This window comes from Siphateles boraxobius, unplaced genomic scaffold, assembly GCF_051911475.1.
Source record: "Siphateles boraxobius isolate OS27281-9 unplaced genomic scaffold, OSU_SipBor_1 179, whole genome shotgun sequence".
Taxonomy (NCBI): Eukaryota; Metazoa; Chordata; class Actinopteri; order Cypriniformes; family Leuciscidae; genus Siphateles; species Siphateles boraxobius.
In genome coordinates, this window is record NW_027508787.1 from 500,001 (window position 1) to 525,000 (window position 25,000).

General features: G+C 35.7%; 1 protein-coding gene across 6 annotated transcripts in view; it reads right to left on the reverse strand.

Moving 5' to 3' along the window:
* Window positions 1–3,815: 3,815 nt before the first annotated feature.
* LOC143740637 (potassium voltage-gated channel subfamily KQT member 2-like) overlaps window positions 3,816–25,000 on the reverse strand; it is a 57,703-nt gene continuing 36,518 nt past the window's right edge. Inside the window, exons 10-18 of one of the 6 annotated variants that reach the window (XM_077232633.1) lie at window positions 24,971–24,994; window positions 23,067–23,290; window positions 21,338–21,385; window positions 19,207–19,224; window positions 16,951–17,059; window positions 15,370–15,501; window positions 14,311–14,424; window positions 10,063–10,186; window positions 6,158–8,294 (exon numbers count right to left, since the gene is read on the reverse strand). In XM_077232633.1, coding sequence (XP_077088748.1) covers window positions 7,611–8,294; window positions 10,063–10,186; window positions 14,311–14,424; window positions 15,370–15,501; window positions 16,951–17,059; window positions 19,207–19,224; window positions 21,338–21,385; window positions 23,067–23,290; window positions 24,971–24,994 — 1,477 coding nt within the window. In that variant the 3' untranslated portion in view covers window positions 6,158–7,610. Of the gene's footprint in view, window positions 8,295–10,062; window positions 10,187–14,310; window positions 14,425–15,369; window positions 15,502–16,950; window positions 17,060–19,206; window positions 19,225–21,332; window positions 21,386–23,066; window positions 23,291–24,970; window positions 24,995–25,000 lie in introns of those variants that run through there. The other 5 variants (XM_077232630.1, XR_013204862.1, XM_077232634.1 and 2 more) reach the window with 5 other exon arrangements.

A 25,000-nucleotide genomic window follows, 5' to 3' on the forward strand; every position in this document is an offset into this window, starting at 1 on the left:
AAACGCCCCTTTTTTGGGGAAAACAAAAGGATTCCTCTGAGAACAGAACTCGCTCTAGATCTGCAAAGTTTCTTGATAGCAAAAATGGCACAAACATACACACTCTCTTTCGGTATTTAAAGAAGCTACTGGATACGGGATTACAGAGGTGTCCCTTTGAAATGGTCGAAAACTGGATTAACGACCCCACGCAGTGGCCAAATATGGACTATTCAGACATCTACCACTATCTCGTGGAATCACCAAGTAGCCTATTTTTTTGTCATTAACACACTCACAGTATGACAAATAGACGACGAGGCCATGTCACTTGGATCATATTTAACTTGATTTAAACTACTGACATAGTTTTGTTGTCGACTAGCTATACTAGTTAGAAAGACGAAGCTGCTAGCAGCTAACGTTACGTGATTAGCTCTCACTAGGCACGCCACCTTGGCCGTTAACTGATTTTACTGTTGAAATAGTGGCAGGCTAGGACTAAAGTGGACTTGGCTGGTTTCTGCTTGTGTCTAAAAGTGCTAGGACTTTGAAAGTTGTAAAAAGGTTTACAGTGTACGGCAAAATATGTAGCGTTGGTCTATATGATCCTAACAAATTATATCTCTATTCTGCGTTCACTTGCAAAACTTTTGAATTGCCCGAGAAAGTTTTATTTGGTCATCAAATTTCTGCGAACAATTTCCCCAGGGAAACTTTGGAGAGTGAAATAAAGACCTGGGAGGAAATATATAGCCTATATCAACACAAAAGGTATGCAAGTAAACGCAAAAACTATTATAGCCTAATCTTTCCTGGCATCTCATCTTTTCCCATCACTTTAGGTTTGGTTAACATCTTTAATATATCATTTCACAAGCTATCTTGAACGAACAGAGGCATGGTCTGAGATAATAGTGTATTTACCGGTGTTGAATTCTCGGAAGATGAAGAAAATATCCGTCAGATAAAAAAAAAAAGAAGTAATTTCTTCACCAAAATACAAACCGCCACAATGGAACATCCCATCATCGTCTATTTGTCATACTGTGAGTGTGTTAATGACAAAAAAATAGGCTACTTACTTGGTGATTCCACGAGATAGTGGTAGATGTCTGAATAGTCCAGCAAAGGGAGTGTGTATGTTTGTGCCGTTTTTGCTATCAAGAAACTTTGCAGATCTAGAGTGAGTTCTGTTCTCAGAGGAATCCGTTTGTTTTCCCCAAAAAAGGGGCGTTACCCTTCGATGACGCAAAAGTAGCGTTGGTCTATTAATACATGAAAATTCTTACATATAGCCCCTTTAAGGGAACATTCCATTGTATCATTCTTCAAAGATTATGAGAATGTTACTTTTAAACGTTCTGTGAACATTCCGAAACAAGTAGTTACATTTAAAAATGTGAGACAAATGTCCAACTGAAACATTCCATGAACGATGTATAAATAATGTTTTGAGAACATTCTTTAAGACTATAAAACTTTGAATTAATATTGAAATTACCATTAACTAAGATTAATAAATGCTTTATAAGTATTTATCATTGTTATTTCATGTTATCAAGTTCCAGATTTACTTGAGTCTCGTGGAGATTCGTTCATATCTCAAACCTCTCGTGGTTGTGTTTAAGCAGATCTAATATGTCTATCGTGAAGGTCGTGAGTCTGTACAGTGAAAACAAAACAACAGCGTTTAGAAATACATTCACAAGCATTTCAGAACCAAACTGAGCTCAAGTAAACATTTACACACAACAGGGAAAAAAAAAGTGTGTTATAAAAGATACCAAAGGCAATTTAGCAAAATACACAATATTCTTTGGAAAAACAAATTGAAACCAAGCAAGGCAACTGTGACGATATTCAACTTAAATCACTATTAAAGATTCACAGATTGAATGTGCAGAACTCAACTCTCTCTTATAAACAAGTACCGTGGTGTACAAATGAGATTCTCATCCGATGGCATATTCATGTACCTTTTTTTGTAAGAGATTGTCAGCTTCAGATCTGTCACATGACCCAACTCAAATGAGTCAATGACTTGTCTTACTCAATATGTGTCTGTTAGGCTGAAAGATGTTGCAGTCATGTATGTTTACCACAGTATTCTGACTCCACATCACATATATAATGATTGTTGTTTGAATCCAGGAAGTCATTCTGCTGCTTTTACTTAATTTTAAGCATTTTGCATTCAGTTCAGAGAGACCGGGGCAAGTTGTCACATGCCGCATACACCATTGTTTGTTTTGTTCATTTTATTTTGATAGTATTACATATTTCACTGTCAGCTGTTTTTTTGTAACTTATATCGGTAACACTTTACAATAAGGTTCATTAGTTCACATTAAATGTATTAACTAACATGAACTAACCATGAGAAATCCATTTGTTACTGTATTTGTTAATGTTAGTTAATAAAAATACAGCTGTTCATTATTAGCTCACAGTGCATTAACTAACAAAATTTTAATAGCAGAATGCAAAAAGAGTTAGGCGATCGACAGGAATGCTGAACAACCCTGAACATAAATCAATTTCACTAAAAAATGCATGTTCTGAAGGGATAGAATTAATTATAGTATGTATCTAGTTTGTAATTATAATCTGGTACCATAGGAGAATGTGGTTTTATCAAATCATATTTTTTTTATTCTTTTTCTAAATTGAATTGATTGGTGCGTTATATAGCCTACCGGTGAAACTCGAAAAATTAGAATAGCAGTTCATTAGTTCATTATTAGTTCATGCTTAACTAATGTTAACTATCAAACCTTATTGTAAAGTGTTACCCTTATAACATATAGTGTGACAACATGCCCCACTATAGATACAGTAGAGCAACACCAAGGTCCTGGGTTTGACTCCCAGGGAATGCATGAACTGATAAAATATAAAAATTGCATGCAATGTAAGTCTGTAAGCATCTGCCAAATGTAAAATGTGAATGTATTTTTCCTGGGTAACAGCTTTTTTCATGGTGACTCAACACACCATGAGAAATATTCACTGGTTTGGAAAGTGTGACAACTTGCCCCGGCACAAGCAACAGATAAACAGCATTAAAGGGAGAGACTGTGGGATATCTGAACACAGGAGATATGGAAGACGAGATGATGTAAACTAACTAACTATCCTCTTTGGAGATGTTCTATTTGAAACGTACTTTATATCCGACCGACTGTCTCCATACAGACATTTTTGTTCAATATGGTTTCAAGCAATAAAACAAATAATAAAAGGCAACAGAACATCAATAAAATCAGAACTAGGCAAAATGATACAGTGCATTTCTCACGTAAAATTAGTGCATTCAAAATAGTAGTTTTCCCTTTTTCATGAGTGATTTCATTTATGTTGAACTTCATACAACATCTGGACCTCATGTTTTCAGACGACATGTATTTGAAAATGAAATGTTTATATATATATATATATATAGGTGAAACTCGGAAAATTAGAATATCGTGCAAAAGTTATAATTTTGATGATTATGGTTTACAGCTTATGAAAAACCCAAATTCAAAATCTCAGAAAATTGTAATATTACATGAAATCAATAAAAAAAAGGATTTTAAATACAGAAATATCGGCCCTCTGAAAAGTATAATCATGCATATGTATATAAATATATACTAAATATATTAGTTTCACCTTTTAATTTGAATGACTGAAATACATGAACTGTTGCACGATATTCTAATATTTCGAGTTTCACCTGTATATGTTGTTGAATAATGTTGAATGATTGTGAAGCAGACACATTACGTTATTAAACGGTTACAGAAATTGTTTATGTACAGGGTTTTTAGAAATTGCTTTGGAAGGTTTAGTTTTTAATTTTTTTTGCAGAAAATAGGCTTTTTTTACCATTTAACTTTAAATATACATTCTTTTTAAATATTCCTAATTTATCAACATGCAAGTTATTAATCCAGGGTGCATTAAAAAATTGTAAACTTGAGAGAAAGTGATATTTTCTATTTCTTATGTACTTGAAGTGAATTTCCTAACCATGGTATTAATTTAGGGAATATTGTGATGGACATGACCTGGTTTAAAGACATTTTGAAATTCACAAGCTGTCGTGAAATACATTCACAATGAACACGAATGACACTTTTCAAAGGGATCCTTCATCCAAAATCTCTCATTATTTACTCCTCGCCCCCATGTTTATCAGCAATAACAACTTACATTTCACTATACCTTTATATAACTACAGAAGGCTTGGAATAAGAGTCAAATAAACGACAAATAATTCCTGTAGCTCAAACAGTTTGATTCAGTTTGGTTCATATGAACTTATACACTTTCTATAATGCAATGCAATGCTTTGGATAAAAGCATCTGCCAAATGCATCCATGTAAATGTACGCTTATGTGTAGTTTTGGCCTTTTTGGAGCTTGACAGATGCTTATATTTTTCGTCGCACAGAAGCAAATAACTCGTACAGTTTGGAGCGACACAACAGTGAGTAAACGCTGACAGAACGTTTGGGTTATTTTTGGGTGAACGGTCCCTTTAAAGGATTAGTTCACTTCAGAATTATAATTTCCTGATAGTTTACTCTCCCGCACGTCATCCAAGATGTTCATGTCTTTCTTTCTTCAAAAGAAATGAAGTTTTTTGAGGAAAACACTCCAGGATTTTCTCCATATAGTGACTTCAATGGAGTCCAACGGGTCGAAGGTCCAAATGTGAGTTTCAGTGCAGCTTCAAAGTCTCGACACGATCCAGCCGAGGAATAAGAGTCTGATCTAGACAAACCATCAGTCATTTTATAAAAATATAAACATTTATATACTTTTTAACCACAAATGCTGATCTTGCACGAGATGCGATGCACCCATAGACTGTAAAAAATATGGACAAAGCGTCTGTGACGTCACCCATAGACTTTCTGAAGAACGGTTTTGAACGTTTATGGGGGATATGGGCGGCTTGGAAAACCTTTTCAGAAAGGATACAGAGGTGGTATGATGTGTTGTGTCAGATCATGGCCGAGACATCAAAATTTCGGGACCTCCACTCGGCGCAGCCCATTATCAGCTGTCAATCAAGCTGTCAATCAAAGTTAACCACGCCCTTATTTGTCATACATTTTATATCTAAATACGATCTAAACTAACGAGTTAGAAAAAAATTCACCCCCCTCACAGTTGTCAGGCACTCGGAACCTATCGAAAAATACAATAAAAGTCCATGGGACCAACCTGTAAAAACATGAATTTATGCTGTGAAAACGGACATTTTAACATGGGGGTCTATGGACATTTGCTCCCTTTTGGGACCTGCCCCTAGCGGATTTTACATGTATTGCAGTTTTTCGCACTTCCGGTAGGCTTCATTTTTCAGATTAGAATAATGCCGCTTGGATGCACCACACATTATGTAATCACATTGAAAGGTCACGTGTGTTCCAGTTCATAAATGAGAGTAAAACAGAGATCATGCAGTTTGGCCCCACATACCCCATGATAGATTTTGGCCCCTTTAATGACTTTGTGCGTCCTGTTGTAACTAATATTGGGGTAAAAATAGATAATGATTTTAAACTTGACAAACAAATAAATGCAGTTGTGAAATCTAGTTTTTATCATCTTCGCCTTTTAGCCAAAGTTAAACCGTTTTTGTCTTTTAACAGTTTTGAACAAGCTATACATGCTTTTATTTCTTCTCGTTTAGACTACTGTAATGCACTTACAGCTCTGCAGCGCGTCTTTTAATGGGAACCAAAAAGTGCGCTCATATAACTCCAATTCTTGCCTCATTGCACTGGCTTCCTGTTCGTTTTAGGATTGATTTTAAGATTTTATTGTTTGTTTTTAAAGCTATGAAAGGACTGGCCCCAACATATATTTCGGACCTCATCCAAATTTATACGCCAGCGCGGTCACTGAGGTCAGAGGGCCAGCTCCAGCTTGCGGTCCCCAAGTCAAGACTAAAAACTCGGGGGGACAGGGCCTTTCTGTGGTTGGACCTAAACTCTGGAACGCTCTGCCCCTCCATGTCCGAACAGCTCCTACAGTTGAGTGTTTTAAGTCTTGTCTAAAGACACATTTTTATTCTGTGGCTTTTAACTCCGCGTGAGTTGTGTGGTCCTCTGATGTTTTTGATTGTTCTACTGTTTATGCATTTTATCTTTTTATATTTTTAAATCTGATGTTCTTATTTTGTTTTGAAAAAATTTGTATTAATTGTTTTGTATGTTTTGAGTCTTTTGTGCAGCACTTTGGGAACTTTGTGTTTGTAAAATGTGCTATAGAAATAAAGTGGATTGGTTTGGATACATGTAGGAAAGGAATCTCATTTTCTCCTCCAACTTCTAAATCATCCGACATCGTTGTTTTACCTTTTATTTATTACATTTTTTTGTAAATGGTGTCTGACTTAGTCTTTGCATGTTCACTTTGTGAACACTAGGTCAGGTCTTCCGCCTACGTCACACATGACCTTTCAATGTGATTACGTAATGTGTGTCGCATCACAGCTCGTGCAAGATGAGCATTTGTGGTTAAAAAGTATATAAATATTTTTTTTTTTATAAAATGACTGATGGTTTGTCTAGATCAGACTCTTATTCCTCGGCTGGATCGTGTCGAGACTTTGAAGCTGCACTGAAACTCACATTTAAACCTTCGACACGTTGGACTCCATTGAAGTCACTATATGGAGAAAATCCTGGAGTGTTTTCCTCAAAAACCTTCATTTCTTTTCCACTGAAGAAAGAAAGACATGAACATCTTGGATGATGTGCGGGAGAGTAAATTATCAGGAAATTATAATTCTGAAGTGAACTAATCATTTAACTAGCGAGATGCAAATCCAGAAAATGTTCTTAAGGATGAAAATGCACCACATGTGAATCGATAAACGTGTGTCTCTCATCCATCCTGACGTCATCCTGATGGATAAGGTCGTTTCCAAAGTTTGCCGTCTCCAGCTTTCTTCCGCTCGTGGAGCTGTTTGTAAGTGAAACACGGCTTCTTAAATACGCAGGTGCTCACAAATACAGTCTAGCCAACACAATCTCATGAAAGTGCGTATCTAAAACACACATTTTATTTCTCGTGCTATTTATATGCCAAAAATAGTTTTTAGCGTGCAAATGATACGCACTGTAAACCCCTTGCGTAGGATTAGGGGTGTGGAGGGAGTCGCTGAGTCCATAAAGTGTGTATCATTTGCACGCGAAAACTATTTTTGGTGTATAAATGGTACGAGAAATAAAATTTGTGCATCTTCACGAGATCGGGCCGGTCTAGCACTGGTCGTAACAGCGTCCCACGTGGTTTCAATGTTCATAAAGATGAAAATGCGTGAAAAACACGTGTGTCTCATCCATCCTGGCGTTAACCTGATGGATAAGACTCCCAGAAGTCTTTTCCAGCACTCAAACTTTTGCCGTCTCCACCTTAAAGATGAAAATACACCACGTGTGAAACGATAAAGACTGTTACGGTGTCTCTCCTCCATCTTTACGTCAACCTGATGGATAAGGCTCCCAGCATTCATTTTCACTTTTCTTCCGCTCGGGAAGTTGTGCTTGTTAGTGAAACTCTGCTTTTTAAACATAAAGGTTCCCACGAATAAAGTCTAACGCTGGTTTTGTAAAGACTTAGTCTCACTTGGGTCCGGTCCAGCCTCGGTCCCCGTACGCGCCGTCTCCGGTGGCTGAATGAGGCGACGGGACACACAGATCGGAGTCCGTGTCCGACTCGCCCTCCGCGATGTACGGCCTCACTTTAGTGCAGCGCGGCACGCCGCTAAAATAAGCGTTGTTCAGAAAGTCCAGGTTTTCTTTGGACTGCGAGATGCTGAATCCGCTGAAGGAGCGTTCGAGTTCCTCGTGATCCACCGAAGGGATTGATACGGAGGTGTCGCTCTCAGCTCCGGCTTGGGAAAGACGCCCGTCTTCGCGGGAATGATGTGCACGAGATCCTCCGTTGTGTCCGGTGGACGAGCGCTCGTGTGCCGGAGGCGGAGGGATACGCACTAGCGAGCCGGGATCGGGGATCGGACCGGGATCAGGGATGGTTTGTGGATGCCTGGACGTGGATGGAGGGCAGTGGTGATTGACGCAGGTCGAGGTTGGCGGGTCGAAGTTCTTCTGTCCTGCGGAGCTGTTGGACCGGATGATTTTGGTGATGGATCCGCTCTTCTCCATGTGCTCCACCGGACTGTGGTACGGAGGCGCCGGGTCGGGCTCCTTAGAGGCGAAGTAGGCGTCCGTCTCGGACTGTGGGATTCCCATGCGCTGGATGTAGATGTTCACCAGGAAATCCAGCTTTCTCTCCATCGACATCACCTGCAGAAGAGGAAGATCTCATTGTCTTATTATGACATTATCTTAAAGGTGCTCTAAGCCATCGGTTCCCAACAACGGGGCATCAGCGAGCTCTTTTTAGACATCAGTGTTTAAATCCCAACTAAAAACTATTATATCAGTACTTCTGTGATATTCTGAATTATCATAACGCAGAAAAATGAAACTGTGTGGTTGAAAAGACTGATTGTGAAGATGTTTCACATAGCTCTCTCTGGATCAGAACACAGATCTGAATGATCACTGTTATTTAGGAATAAGATCATGTGTGTCTGAATCAAGATCGCTATCTTTTAACGATTAATCGTAATCTCTTTGGGGGGTTGCGTCATATTTAAAAAAAGTTCTGAACAGTGAGCATTAAAGCAGCAAAATTTACTAAATTTATATAAATAATGAGCGAGTACATCATGAATCCATTTTCCGAACCGTGTTTTTGTCTTATCCTGAGTCACTGGTACACCTATACTAAGTGTTTATATTGGGACTATTTTACACTGGTTCGGGTCATACCACGCGTGACGCGTCATAGACATAAACAGAGAGAAGTAGATCCGGCTACAATGTCCTTCCGCAAGACGCATTATTCTGTTAAAGCCAGGGATACTCCACTTTTTTTGGAAATAGGCTTTACAACTCCCCCAGAGTTAAACTGTTGAGTTTTACCGTTTTTGAATCCATTCAGCTGATCTCCGGTTCTGGCAGTACCACTTTTAGTGGACAAGACCATTAGCGTTTCTCCCAAAAAAATGACCAAAGAGCAATGATAAGCCTATTTTCAGGCGCTGCGTCATATCATTACGCCTGCTGCACTCATGGTACGGCAGTAAAGTTTACAGATTATTACTATAATGAGAGTATAGTTCGTAGCCATATCAGCCTAGAAAATCGCAACTTTACATTTTCCGTCGGTCTTAGTGCACGATGTAACTACAGAAGAGTCAAGTTTTAAATAGGAAAAATATCGAAACTCTTTGGTCATTTTTTTTTTGAGAAATGCTAATGGTCTTATCCACTTCACCGCCAGAACCGGAGATCAGCTGAATGGATTCAAAACCAGTAAAACTCAACAGTTTAACTCTGGGGGAGTTGAAAAATGAGCCTATTTCCAAAAAAAGTGGAGTATCCCTTTAATAAACGCATGTTCATTAATCGCTAGAGCGCCAAACGATCATATTACTTTAGCTAATTTTATTCACGATCCCCTGACTGACCAAAAAATGGGATGTGTATTGACAACGCATCTCTTCAAACACTGGCTGAAATTGACGCTAAAAAGAACACAATTTTAGCAATAAATAATTTTTTTGCAAAAATATTTCATAGTGTGACTGTGGAATTAAATTGAGTTTTGTGTCCTTTAGTTCATGTCAACATGCTACGCAAATATTGACCAAAATATTGCTGATTATATTGAATATTCGTAGGAGAATATGCACATTTCTGTCCAATCAAATGCCCACTAGAATGTCATTCTTTGATTTTATATAACTATAATACATTTATTTCATGACAATATAAATCCAACATAGTATCCTGGTGAAGGGTATCCAACAACCTCACAATGTTTTAACACGCTTTTAAAATTATGAGTCATTATGAATAACCATTTTAAATATATTCCTTTCTGAACAATCTTTAACTGAATAATCTCTCTTCTTCTGATGAGCGTTCGCCAAGCTGTAATAAGAAAATATAGGTTGACTCGAAACCCTGATTAGTTCAGTGTAATTGATGTATTGGGATGTACCTGTTTCTCCACTTTCCCGAGTCGTCCCATCATGCTGGGATCCTCCGGCAGTTCTCCATCTGTGGATCCTTTAGGACGATCCTTGTCTGTCATCGGAGCGCCTCGACCAACAATCTGATCCACTCTAACATTCAATTAAAGAGACGAAACATCCTGATAATTCATGAGTTTTTCCTGCAAACTTCAGTTATAGGGGAAAATATGTGAACCAGTGATTCATTAAACATGGACACATTTTGTGTTGTTGATATAATCACCAATTGTTAAAGGTGCAATGTGTAATATTTCTGAGGATCTAGTGACAGAAATGCAATATAAGATCCATAACTATGTTTTCAGTGGTGTATAAAAGACCTTGCGTAATGAACCGTTATGTTTTTATTAACTTAGAATGAGACATTTATATCTCCATAACCGCGCGCACCCCTTCAATGGAGGTCAACATATTGTGTGGTCATGTTTCTAGCGTAGCCGACAGCGAACACACAGCGGTACAGAGCGCGTTTCCTCACTACCTTGAAAAAGAAGTTTTCAGTGGTGTATAAAGACCTTACTTAATGAACCGTTATATTTGTATTAGCTTAGAATGAGCAGTTTCTGTCTACACACACCGCGGGTTCCCGATCATTGAAATGCGCCGTCATGTTTCTACGGTGGCCCTAAACGGACAAACGCGTTTCGTTACAATGTTGCTCTTCGTGCAAGGAAGCAAGCTTAGTTCAGTAAGTAACTAAAATATTTGCAATAACATAGTTTTACTGAATAATTAAGTAAACGAAATTTCTTAATTTATCCTTGTAAAGAAACCTCATTGCTGAACTGCTACTCTCTGCTGTCTCAGACGATGACATCATTTCCTGTCAGCCACCGTAACATTTGTTGGTCGCAATTCGTAACCTCACCACTAGATGCTGCTAAAAATCACACACTGCACCTTTAAGTACACTAGATTTGTTTAACTAATTTGAGTTTTGTATCAAAATGCATCAAACGAACATCTATTTCCATTACATGTTCATTGTTAGTAACCCAAAGTATTATAACAACAATATTCATATCAAAGAAACAATAAACCATGTTTTCTATCTTGAAGCACAAAGCATTGTGGGATGTAAATGAATGCATGCAGAGGGAGGGATATGATAATGAGTGGGCGTGTCCACACACAGATGGACAGAGATGATTGGACAGAAAGAGTCAAGCCCTCCAGACAGACGTTTTCTGTTGATATTTGCCATTTTTGAACAATGTGTCAACGTGAAATCACATCTTTAGCTGCGTATTACATGTAGAATGCGAATGTGAGCATCAGTTTGACACATTATCCAAAGTTTCTGATGATGTACTACACTAGCAGGGGTGCGTCTGATCTGAGACACTAGATAAAGTTTTCATCAAAGCATCTGAAATATTATATAACTTCAAATTTGCTCCAAATAGTCCTTTAAAAAAGCAGTGCATGTGCTCAGCAGAACGCTGGGAATCAAGCATACCCTGCTGAGACCGTATGGAGAAAATTGCACTTGCGAAAGGATAAAAATAGTGCATCATGTGGCATGCCTTAAAACAACGCCATGCCGACATGCATTAGCAACAACAGCGATGCTAAATGAAAACCATTATTGGACGTGTGCATCTCCATTTGCTGCTTCTTACTGCCGTAACGCTTCATTTCCAAACAGCGGTGCAGGCAAACTAGCTTAACCAGTTTTAGTTCAGCTACATGACTAGTAACTCACCGAAACGTGACATTTGGTTCCCTGCTTTTCTCTCAACGAAGCGTCTCTTGTGATTAATTCAGTCTCAACAAATAAAGGTCATGAAGTCAATTAAGAGTCGATTATCAGAAGCTGCCTGGAGCGTTTGGGCCGTTTCAACACTTATAGACTAGATTATCTAGAATAAGAGCCACTCTTAGAAGAAAAGGTTCTATTTAGAATATTAAAGGTTCCGTCAGGCGCTTCATATACACGTGAAACTCGAAAAATTAGAATATCGTGCAATAGTTCACGTATTTCAGTAATTCAAATTAAAAGGTGAAACCAATATATTTAGTATATATAGGCCTAACTATATACATATGCATGATTATACTTTTCAAAGGGCCGACATTACTGTATTTAAAATCCTTTTTTATTATTGATTTCATGTAATATTCTAATTTCTCTGATATTTTGAATTTGGGGTTTTCATAAGTTGTAAGCCATAATCATCAATATTATAACTTTTGCACGATATTCTAATTTTTCGAGTTTCACCTGTACACTACAGTGCGGAATCTTGTAGGGGTTTCGTAATGGGATCATTTTGTGGAACTAGTTTTAATCAATTATTTTTTTATGAATTAAGCAGCTCGTACAGAAGTTGCCCAAAGTGATGTCCGATCTTCACCTTTTATTCAAATATTATTAAAAAATTGTTACTATTTTGTAGGAATGTTGCATTACTTGGAGTTGACTGTTTTATTTGAGATAATAACGCAATGAAATGAAACATGACAAAATTTTGGCCAGGTTGTCATACAAAGAAATTATGATTAAATGCTAAAAACAGAGAGAACCAATGAAATATTAAGTATGCTTTTTCCTGTGAGCTTAGTGTTTTTCTATTCATTTTTTTTTTTTGCAGAGTAAAATAAAAATTATAGCTGTAGTTTGGCTTTTTTTTTTGCTAAATAATTCTAAGATAAATACCTTAAAGGAGCTGTATGTAAGAATTTTCATCTATTAATTGCTATTTTATTGCCAATGTGTGAACAGCTTGTAACGAAACTTTAAAAACGAGACCTTGCCCGACTTCATAGGCTGTCTATGAGGAGTTATACCTCGGGTGTGCATTATTTTTGTAATAATTCAACGCCCTGGAGTCAATTATTCCGCCTATACTACGGTTACCCTCCAAATATTGTTCAGATGATGTATTTCAAGACATTTGTCAGGTTTTTGTCCTTAAACGCTCTTGTTTTGGAGGACTAATTTCTTACGCATCTAATCCCACACCTCCGTTGCTAATTACAATTTTTAGATTATTTTTAGTCATTTTAGAGCTATTGACAGATAGCAGACTAATGTATTTATTAATGCAGTTATTAGAGAGAGAGATTGTGTGAATTATCCGAGTCTGTGTTTCTCATCAGCGTCTCTACTAATAGTGAAACTGTATGTTTATCAGCTTCAAGAACAGCGCCGTTATTCCCTCGCTAGTGAGAAATGTCTTGTAGCTTTTAAGTCGCTAATCTATTTTACTGATAAAATCATCAGAGCAGCACTGACAACACGTTTCTGTGCGCGTGTGTGTCTGTACTGTATGTGTGTGTGTGTGTGTGTGTGTTAGAGTGGGAGAAAGAGAGTTGTGTGTTCTGTACATAATAAAACGTAATTTAGTGGCAAAAATGTGTAATTTTTATCCTATTGTTTACTATATTTCTTTACACTGTCAGTGTCATTGTGGTTTTGTTTCTTTTGTTGTTGTCTTTAAAGATCTTTGAAATAACTAAAATAATTTTGTTATATGGAACTGTAATGCGGTCAAAACCTGCCTGGAACTTCTTTATCCGTGCGTTTCCCTGAAAATAATTGCTAATAATAATTCACTAATATTTTTAAATAGTTTTCATTTTTGTATTTTCTGTTTTCGTTTTAATTTAGTTGAATGAATGAGGCATTTGTAAAGGGCTTTCATATGTTCTACTGTACACCCAAATAGCTTTACAATCATATCAGTTAGTTTTATTAAAATTGAATTTTGTTGTGTGCTTTGCCATTTTTATTAATAATTGTTTTAAATATATTTATATAGTTTTTTTATTATTATTAATAATACACCTTAGAATGTTCATCAACCAATCAGATTCAAGTGTTCAACAGCACTGTAGTATAATATAATATTCTGTTGTAGCTGCGGGCTGCAGTTCCCTTAACGGCCACCGGTGTCGCTAATAACAAGGCTTTCTGAATTATACATATAGCTCCTTTAACCAAGTTTAGTGTTTTTTTCTTCCTGCATACTTTAAAAAAATATCAAATATAATCCTTAAATTTGATAGTTTAATCAAAACAAATATCCCCTCCAATAATGGAAAAAAACGTTTTCTGCTCTTTAAATAGAGCCGTTTTCCTCTAAGAGTGGAGTTTGCGGCCCCTGATCACTCAAGCTCAGTCTCTACTAGCCATGTAGTCTGAAACAGAAGCAGGTTTCTTCATTTGTCTCTGGATAGAGATCTGGCGATGCAGTCTGGGGCGTCCTAACCTAGAAGACAACTGGGGCGACTCTTTGGTTCCTTTGGTTGAACACTTCTTTTGGCGAGGGGTGCTGGGACCCGGAGGACCCGGAGGACCCGGAGGACCCAATATCATATCTAACCTGGCAAAGCAAATAGAGTAGAGGACAGCAATGCAGAGTGACGTGATACGGACCAGCGCAAACGTCAGGACCCTCGACGGGGCACGGGGAGAAACACAAACCAACAACAACAAGCCCAGAGATTCCCAGAAAACATATTCCACACATACTTATTATTACGATAAAAAGTTCCCTGATCGATGCATTGATATCAGCACATCAATGTGTGGTCAAAATATAAAAGCAGGAATATATTAACATATGTGAAATAATCATTCATTCAGGATTCCCCTAAAATAAGATGTGACTGAAATACTTGAATGGGGAGAAGTGTAAAAAAGTAAAAAACTAAATGTTTTTGCAAAACTGCTGGGTTGTTTCAACCCAACTTTGGGTCAAATATGGACAAACCCAGCCGATAATAAAGATTTTTACATTACATTTTTAACCCAACGTTTGGGTTTGTCCATATTTGATCCAAAGTTGGGTTAAAACAACCCAGCATTTTTTAGAGTGAATTCTAGGACTCAGTGTTCACTATAGTTTCACTAATATTTTGTTTTCGTTTTAATTTAGTAAGTTTTAATAATTTAATTGTGTGTTTTTTTTCAAATATATTTATAACTTTTTATGAAATTTTCTTTTAACTGCATTTTCAATGATTTTTGAATAAATTAACAGGTTTGTACATAAAAAATCATTACTGACCCACATATGCTGCTCTGAACTGCTGAAATATCTTGATGTTATATCTCAATAAATGAAAATGTAGATAATGTTCCTCAAACACACACATTATGCCTCTGACGTGAAGTGTTTGGGTGTTGCATATGTACATATTCTGACAGATATGAAAACAGTGAGACACATTTAGGAAACTAAGCCATGCAAACACAAGAAGAACAACACTACACGGTGTGTATGAGTCGAGCGGTCGCTGAAGAGTCGAGGTGTTTCTGCTCTTGCCTGGACTGCAGGTTTTTAATCCTCGCCAACATGTCCAGATGTCCGGCTGAATATTGCTCGATGACATCCATCACGTCATACGGCCGAAGACTCTCTTTAAACTTGCGCTTGGACACCATGAACCTCATGATGCTGCGGGGACAATAATTCACACACATTATCACTGTTAAAACACTCTGAGCTCAAAGAAATGGGTGAATCACAGAGAGCTGGTCCAGGGTCATATTTCACCCCAAAAACAATAAGAACGAAATAAGAAAATGTATTTTGCTTTCCAGGACCCAGTGTTATTTTAGTATTAGATTTCACTAGTATTCGACCATATTTTCTGTTTCCTTTTTCTTTTAGTTAGGTTTAATAATGTTGTTGTGTTTTGCCATTTTTATTATAAAAAAAAAAAAGTAGCCTATATAAATATATATGTTGGCAAAACACACAACACATTTATTAAACTTTAACTCAAATTAAAATGAAAACAGGAAATTTAAAAATCAAATCTAATTCAAAAATATTAGTGAAAACTATAACATTGAAGACCAAGCTGAATTCATTTTTATTTAGTTTATCTTGGTTTTCAATATTATATAGTTTTCACTAATATTTTGAATTAGTTTTATTATTTATTTTAAATATGTCTATAATTTTATGCATTTTTTATTTCGGTTTTAGTTTGTTATTTGGATTAAATTAAATAAAAACAAAAAATTACCTTGGTTTTCAATATTATAGTTTTTGCTAATATTTTAAATTAGATTCATTTTATTATTTCCATTTTAATTTTGGTTAAAGTTTTAATTATTTTGTTGTGTTTGTTATTGTATTGTGTTGTATTTATTTTTTTAAATGTCTATAGTTTTTATTATTTTTTATTTTATTTCAGTTAAACTAAATAATTTTTTTAAATGTTGCCTTGGTTTTCAATATTTTAGTTTTCACTAATATTCTCAATTATTTTTTAATTTTCTTGTTTTCATTTTAGTAAAAGTTTAAATAATTGTGTTGTGTGTATTATCATTTTAATTTTACTAATGTAATATTTTAATATGTCTAACCTATATCGTGAAATTTTTATTTTAGTTTCAGTTTAAGCTATTTTAGTTCAAGTCAAACTAAATAAAAATGAGAAATGTTGCCTTGGCAACTATCTGAAAAAAAATAAGTTTAAGTTTTTTAAATTTAATTTTATTTCAAGTAAATGTTATTTTATTATTTTAGACCATATGAGTTTTTACTATTTATTTTGCAGTAAAATATGACCTGAACATCTGGTTCTCGTGAGATTTAGTCCTGAAACGAGTCCAAAACACTGTTTTATATTTTTCCGTTTGATACCGACCTTCAATTTTCAAAATATCTCATGCATAAGTGTCACTGGCATGATCTGAGCAATGAAAGTGTGAATGTAGCGAAGGATTCAAAAGACTGAATGTAACAAGTTTTGTAACTTACATTCAGGAAAGACTGAGTTAATGAGGTAATATTATGTGATGCAGACTTCTCTAGTATTATCAATAATATTACACGTCTGATGGAGCATTAAAGTCCCTTCTGAGTGATGCTGCCTGTCTCATCTTTGCTTACCACACGGCCCTGATGGTAACTTTTAGTCCCGGCGTTAAATCCTGAGGGACAAACTCACAATGGCAGCTCTTATTGTCATCAACAATGTCTTCTCCGGGAAGGCTGGCTTCTAAAAAACACAACACGGACAGGAGGACTCTAGAGTTAGTGCACAAACCCCCTAACCCTGCATTCAACTTAACTCAACTCAACTCGTCGACTAGCTCAGTCCGACGCCAGAAAGGTCAGTGCAATGCCGTTTATCAGGAGTGAACTGGTGCGAGACGAGCATCATGGGAAATATGAGACAACCGTGGCCCAAAATACACTAAAGCCATACAGTCAGTGACCCCAAACACACCTGGACACAGTTAAACTGAAGAACATCAATGCATCAGATAAGAAAACACCAAATCAAGTGCTATTTCATTTTAAAGATGGTTTTACACTGGCTGATTTTTTATGTTTTTGAAAGAAGTCTCTTCTGCTCACCAAGGCTGAGTTTATATGATCAAAAATACAGTCATGTTTTTATTTAAAATAACAGTATTCTATGTATATATATTGAAAAATGTAATTTATTCCTGTGATCAAAGCTGAATTTTCAGCATCATTACTCCAGTCTTCAGTGTCACATGATCCTTCAGAAATCATTCATTATTATCAATGATGAAAACGGTTCATATTTTTGCGGTGAAAACGTGATACATTGCCATTCAAACGTTTGGATCAGTAAGATCTTAAAAAAAAAAAAAAAAAAATTATATATATATATATATATAATAGAAAGCAATAGTTTTATTCAACAAGGATACATAAATTAATCATAAGTGACAGTAAAGACATTTATAAAGTTACAAAAGATTCTATTTCAAATAAATGCTGTTCTTTTGAACTTTCTATTCATCAAAGAATCCTTAAAACGAATGTTTCCACAAAAATATTAAAAAACAGTACATTTTTAATGATAAGAACCATTATTAATCAAGCAACATAACTGATAATAATTGAGCATCAAATCATCATATTATAGTGATTTCTGAAGGATCATATGACACTGAAGACTGGAGTAATGTTGCTGAAAATTCAGCTTTGATCACAGGAATAAATTACATTTTATATTCACATAGAAAACAGTTATTTTAAATTTGAACAATATTTCACAATTTTTACTTTATTTCTAACCAAATAAATGCAGCCTTGATGAGCAGAGGAGCTTTCAAACACATTAAAAAATCTGAATTATTCCAAACAGATGGACAACCAAAATATTTGTGTTTGTTATACGCTAGTGAAACATGTTCAAAGTTAATGTGCAACAATGAAGTTGGTTCTGATAAAAATACGCAGAATCAGACACTTGATTTGATATTTTGTGTCGAATGCAGTGACGTTCAGACGTGTGTAAGCGTGACTTAAAGTCCAAGCACATTGTTGAGGAGCTGTACAAGCAAACAGCAGTAAATTACGTCATATAATTAAACTAATATTTCTTCAGCAAACTCATTTTGAATTCAGTGAAAATCCATTTAGCAAAGCGGGTCAGTCCAAAGAAATGATTTAACAAACGATTTGAGTGAGTTAATAAAGCGCTGTTAGCGGCCACAGAGAAACGGTTTCACAATAGCATTGACTGTTTTCAACGATATATAGATTAAACTTGAATGTAAAGTGATATCTCAGTGCTGGACTTCATAACTACATTGAGTTTTCTACAGCTGCGGTTCTCAACTGGTTTTATGGTGCAAGTTGCAACCCAGCACAATACCAAACCTGTAACCAGTATTAAATGTAATACGGATCATTTTCTTTCACAAAAAATTTTTTTTGGGTCAAGACCCACCAGTTGAGAACAACTGATCTAGAGTCATTATCACTTAAATAACACTAACCAGCCCTGTTTCTTGTTTCCATGCAAAACGCTGAATTCATGTGTGATTTTGGGCCACAGTGTCTTTCTCCTGTGTTCCCACAGACCCTCTGGAACCGGCAGGAGTGTAAAAATAAATCTACCTGTGCTTATTATGCCAAATAAACCACAGAGCCTAAAAACAACTGTACAGCTCCAACCCCTCGAGTGAATAATGATGCTCTGAAATGGGTTTATTGAGGTTGTAGTTGTTCCTCAGCTCTGTGGTGTTTCAATGCATTCAGGTTTCCTCCTCAGGAATAACTAGTTTTCCTCACATGCAGGTAAAGGAGCAAAGTTTGCAGCCATCAACTAGCACTAGTTAGGGTTGGTAAAACGGGCTCCAGCCGATTGTGATAATCTCTTACTGATTAACCCTTCAATTGCTGCGAGTTTGGGGAGGAGAGATGGTAATAAAGGCTGGTTACAAAAACAACGACAAAACAGACTTGCTTTAAATCTAGAAACGTCAAGGAACAATGCTCATAATAATGAGGAAAAAAAATGCATTTTGAATTTTTTTTTAAACTAGTAAATTCTCTGAAGGTGAACCAGATTTTAGTTTTAAAGTTATTCTTTTGTTGTGCAGTTATCCAAAGCTTCAAATAAATCATTCACCGTCAGAGAAATGACACTCTTTCTTGTATGATGTGAAATGTTCAAGTACTCAAAGAGTGTCTGTGTTTAAATACAATGAAATGATATTCAAGTGAAGGTGCAGTTTAAATGCTGCACTCTAACAAGACATCGGGACATTCTCACAATCACTTACTTTTTGATATATGTGTGAACAACATCAAGTATGAATGCTATTCAAAATATTGCTATACATTAAAATATATGCTAACCATCTGATCAATGTATAGACGACAGCAAGAGCTTTACAGCATCATTACTAGTACAGCATGACTAGTTGCAATTGCTAGAAGCTTATAAAACAACTAAAATGAGAAATGTAAATGTTACTATTAAAGAAACTCATCACTGATAAAAGAACATTAAAGAAGCACATATAAAATATATTTGAACATGAAATACAGAAGTTGTTTAGTTGCATCACAGAATATCTTAAATCCACCTTGGAGCTCAGTGTAAAAAACATGTGCAATGTGAACTGTAGTGTTTCTGTAATCTACCATGTGCTTTGATTGGATTTTAATTGTAATTTGCCTTCAATTTTGATTATTGCTTTAAATCTGTTACTGCTAATGTGGCAAAATTGTAGCCAGAACCCAATAATCTTGTATATATTCATGTTTTATGACATTGAATATATTTCACAAGCTATGGGACTTTAGTAACAGAATTATTGACCATTAGTGGCACCTTTTCATCTATATAAATAAATGTACAAATAAAATAAACTAATAAAAAAAGATTTCACCTTATAGAGAGCAAAAACAATAAAAAAAACCATCTTGCTTATTCTTTTCAAAGCAATGTGAACATGCAAACATTTCAAGATTAACAACACATCAGATTCCCAACGAATACTTTTGGAAAATATAGTTCAAAATCAAAGAGAAAGCACAATGGACAGACTGTCATATCCTCAAACCGCTGTGATGTACTCAATACACAAGTGATAATGATCTGGATCCAAACAAATCACATATGAATCAGTTTCCTCTATTTAGCGAGCTGTGGAGATATGAAGCTCACTATTGTAGCGCCCTCTAGCGGTATTTTCATGAAATTTGGTGCATGTCTTCAGATTGTCCTGGCGTTCTTGCGCACCAAAATTTGTTACGTTTGCACACTGATTTTACATGAAACAGGCTTATTAGTCAATGTGGACTACGCATGAAAATTCGATTGAAAATTTTATCTGAAAAAAAAAAATCACACTAATAACTTTTTGGTAAGAAATGTCTAATGTGAATCAGAACAAATGTCTACTGTTGAGGTTGAAAAATTAGGTCTTTTTTCAATTGAAAATGTCACATAACCCCATATGGTCACATATGGTTGAATTATATAGTAAATTTGCTTATTAAAGCACCACGTAGTGGCCGAGTTACACTGGATTTGGTACAGTGCCTCTTAAAGAGGAATATGCACATATGTCTAAACTTCATGAAGATCAGACAATCATATTTGAGATAACTGAAGTTCACATTTGAGTCTCTTTAAATTCATCCCAGCGGTCCTGAGAGATATGCAGTCAAATAAGAATGGAAAATTGTATATCATGTAACTTTAAATAGGTAAAAAAAGAAAGAAAAATGCATATAACATGCTGTATCAAAGTGAGCTCACGTTTGAACCCTCCTTTGAATAAAACCCAATTAAAGCACATAAGGAATTAAACTGGACTAGTCAAATCACAAGTTTATAATATTCAGAACAACAGCATGATTGTGTAATACTGCTTAACTAATGTCAAATTATAAATATTTTTTATAGCCCAAACAAAATTGAAAGCATATTTGCAGACTGGTAGTTGTAGCTGGTTAGTTTGATTGAATATAGGAGCTCGACCCATCTGGATCACCTGACCTGGAGAGTTCCTGTGTCTCAAATCTTCCTCTTGCATCTCAATGAGCACTTTAGCATCAGCATCCGACATAGAAACGGAAAGGACAGCATCAGGATCCACATTCATCAGAAAAAATGAGGGGAAAATCATAAACGCACACATGGTTTACAAAGGTCGTTCTTTCCACAAGCTGCTGCTGTCCATGTGATTCTGTCACATGTTTTTATCAGGTTTCAGAGCTGACGGCCTATGCTCTAAATATAATAAAAAATCTAAAATTGTACATTCTTTAATCAAATCTCCACTTGAAACGAATCATTGATTTTGCACTTTGTGGAAAGTGTAACCAAAGCACAGACTTTTTCATAAATTATATTTCAATATTCCAACAAACACAATCTAACGATTCAAGCCAAATGTTATGATTGGTATGTAAAATAATACATATTTATGCCATAATTTATGTCATGAGATCATAAACTGTATTCATACCAATCATAAAACTAGTTATCTTAAATATTAATAAATTATTCCACATATTAGCTAATAAAATAATTTGCTCAAAAATATTTGTTTAACAGTTTCTCCTCAAAAACATTGGCATCAAATGCAACACTCGACTCGATTTTATAAGATAAACTTAATATGCACAAATAACACCGACAGAAAGAAATGAACACTGATCACAATACTGAAATCACATGCAATGGCAGAACAGAAAACAGAATAAGAATCCTGATGTGTGAAACTAGTAAATTCTATCAGGATTGAATGAAATTAATCTCGTTTCTGTCTTCACACTTTCTGAGGATTCTTCTAAAAATCTCAATTCAACTTATTCAAGCATAATAAAGTCCCTTTGTATTGTAGGCATCCAAGACCACGTCCAATTTACATGAATGAGGGAATCTGCTCGTCACACTCACAATTAACTCTTTCCCCGCCAGCATAAAAATAAAGTTATCATTTACACAAAAATTTCATGGCCCCCACAATATTTTGTTGTATGAATATCTGTACATGCAATATATCAAAAGAATTTTAAAGACTTTAACATTTATAAGCAATACTTTACCGTTTGTTTCTACTCTTTTTTTGCCTGTGTTTTGATCAGGAGATTATGTATTCTTTCAGAAGATGTGTAATAGCGCCCCCTACCGTATAACAGTAAATTCCGTGAATGGCGGGGAAAGAGTTAAATTACAATTATTTCAAATCAGTAAAAAATTCTGACTTGAACTGGCCCATAAGTGTTGTTTCTTATGCTCAAATAGTGTTAAAAAAAGCTTATATTTCATGGCAACAAGAGCTTCTAACGTCAGCTGAACTGACACAATGACTTTACCATTAGCCGATTGGTTCTTTTATTTAGAAGGCGGGACTAGTTCCGCCATATTGCGCACTGCACTTTCTCCCATTCATAAGTAATGTGTTTGTATATCTACAGTCTTTGATGCCTAACCAGTTTAAAAAGATCTCAAACACAAAACCAGGCACTAGTTTTTAATTCTCTGACATTTTATCCAATGCAACTTCATGTACACAAACTACAGTGATATTGCACTTCACAACTGTCACTTGTGCTGTATGAGTCTACAACTGTGATGACTGTCGAATCGGAATAGACCTATACGAACATATACGAACATATATATGAGTTCTTCTTCACTGATTAACACCTACAACAACCAAACCATGACCAAAGCGTACAGATGCAGAAGTCCACAGGAACAGCTCGGTTTGCCTCACCTTCTGAGTTCTGGCGGGACGCGGCGCCTTTAAAGCGGAAGGCTTGTCTGGCCCGACTGGACTGGCCGAAGCTGAGGCTCTTGGGTACTTTGGATGGGCTGTCCTCGATGCTGTTTGCACTAGGAGAGCGTCGGGGCGGCTGCTGGCCCTGAGGAGAGTTCTTCCCTTTACTCGCAGAGTTCCTCGGGCTGGAGAACACGCGCTCCTTCAGGCTCACTTTCTGACTGTCAAGGGTATAAGGGTTTACAAGTTAGAGATGTTTTTGCAAGACAATGTGCATTAAAAAATAATGGCAAGGATCTCTTAAAGTTCACTTCCTGAGACATTAATAGAACGTTCGTTGAAATGTATGTGGTCTTCAATAATGTTCTCAAAATGTTAAATGTTGTTTTATAGATCATTCGTGGAACGGTTTTCTGAAACATTTTAGTTGGACGTTAGTCTAATGTTTTTTAAACGTTACAAAATACTTTTTTCAGAGTACATTCAAAAGTAACGTTCCCACAATACTCGCAAAATGAGAAAGTGGCGAAAACATTTCTTTAATGTGTTCTCCCGAACATTTAAAAAACTGGTCTTTTTGAACATTCAGAAATAACTTGTTAATAGGGAACATTAGCAAATATTCTTAGAACATATGTTTGTTAGATGGGTTTCCACTTACACATTCTGATGTGGATTGATATTTTTATGATTGCTATGTTTATTTGATCACATGTCCTGAATATATCTGAAAAAGGTACTAAAACACGTATAATTGTCTAATCTTGCATTGCATCACCACTTTGAGTGTGCATTACATTTTTATCAATTCAACAGCATGTCTTTTGCTCACATACTAAAAATGCATAGATTTACTCTAAAATATTTAGGCTTAAATTTGAGATTTATGCATTTGAAATGCATATAAAATTCCCATCCGTTTAGACTACAGAGTTTTGACATAAACAAACTAATAAACTTGATGTATATTCAGGTCCGATTTCTGCACTTAAAATCATTGCCCATTTTATTATTAACTATTTGCATATATTTTATTTTGTTTAAATAATCATATTTTTAAACTCATTTATTCAGATGGATTAGAATCAGCATAAATGTGTTCAGTTAAAAAGTATGAAGATGTATAAGTTCAACATGAACACTATGTTAAAATGCATGAGATTGAAACAAATTGGATTTATTGATGATAAATATATAAACCACACAATATAAAACACAATCAGTGTATTAGTACGGTTACAGAAATCTGACCGGTTTCATTTATGAATGATTGACAAAAATGCATCACATTTGTTTTTACGTTAAAACTGTGTAATCCAAATGAATGGAAACTTTATATGCAATTCAAATACATAATAAATGCATAAAATAAATCGTAATTTAGGCCTAAATATTTTTTGAGTGTATGATAATTTAATGGAAAGTAATAATTTAGGGTCATGTATTTGCAGTTGTATTCAGTACATTCCCCAAAAAATTATTACTAATAAAGTACAATCAAACAGTTGTTCATATTCATATCTGAATGATCTGCATTACATACTGTTTGTTAATGAAGGTTATTATGAAATGTTTCCCTGGTGGATTTTGATCAGGAGTTTCCGTGTTTTGTTGAAATGTGGGCGGATATATTGATGTGCATTTGGCTTATTAAACGCAACACATCTGTCTGTGCACAAACAAGGTCACACTAATATACACACACACACGTGCACACGCAAACAATGTGTTCATTGATGTGGACGTGCATCGCTGGACTGGTAAAATATTTGCACACAAACAACATCTCTAAAACACATCCTGTGCTGACAGAACCGATGGCACTGAAACTGACATGATGCATGCAAAGGAAAGCATTAAATATGACATTTAACATTAGAAGAAATATGATTTTTACTCACCTCGGAGAGGCTTCGGCTTCCTTCCTGTGT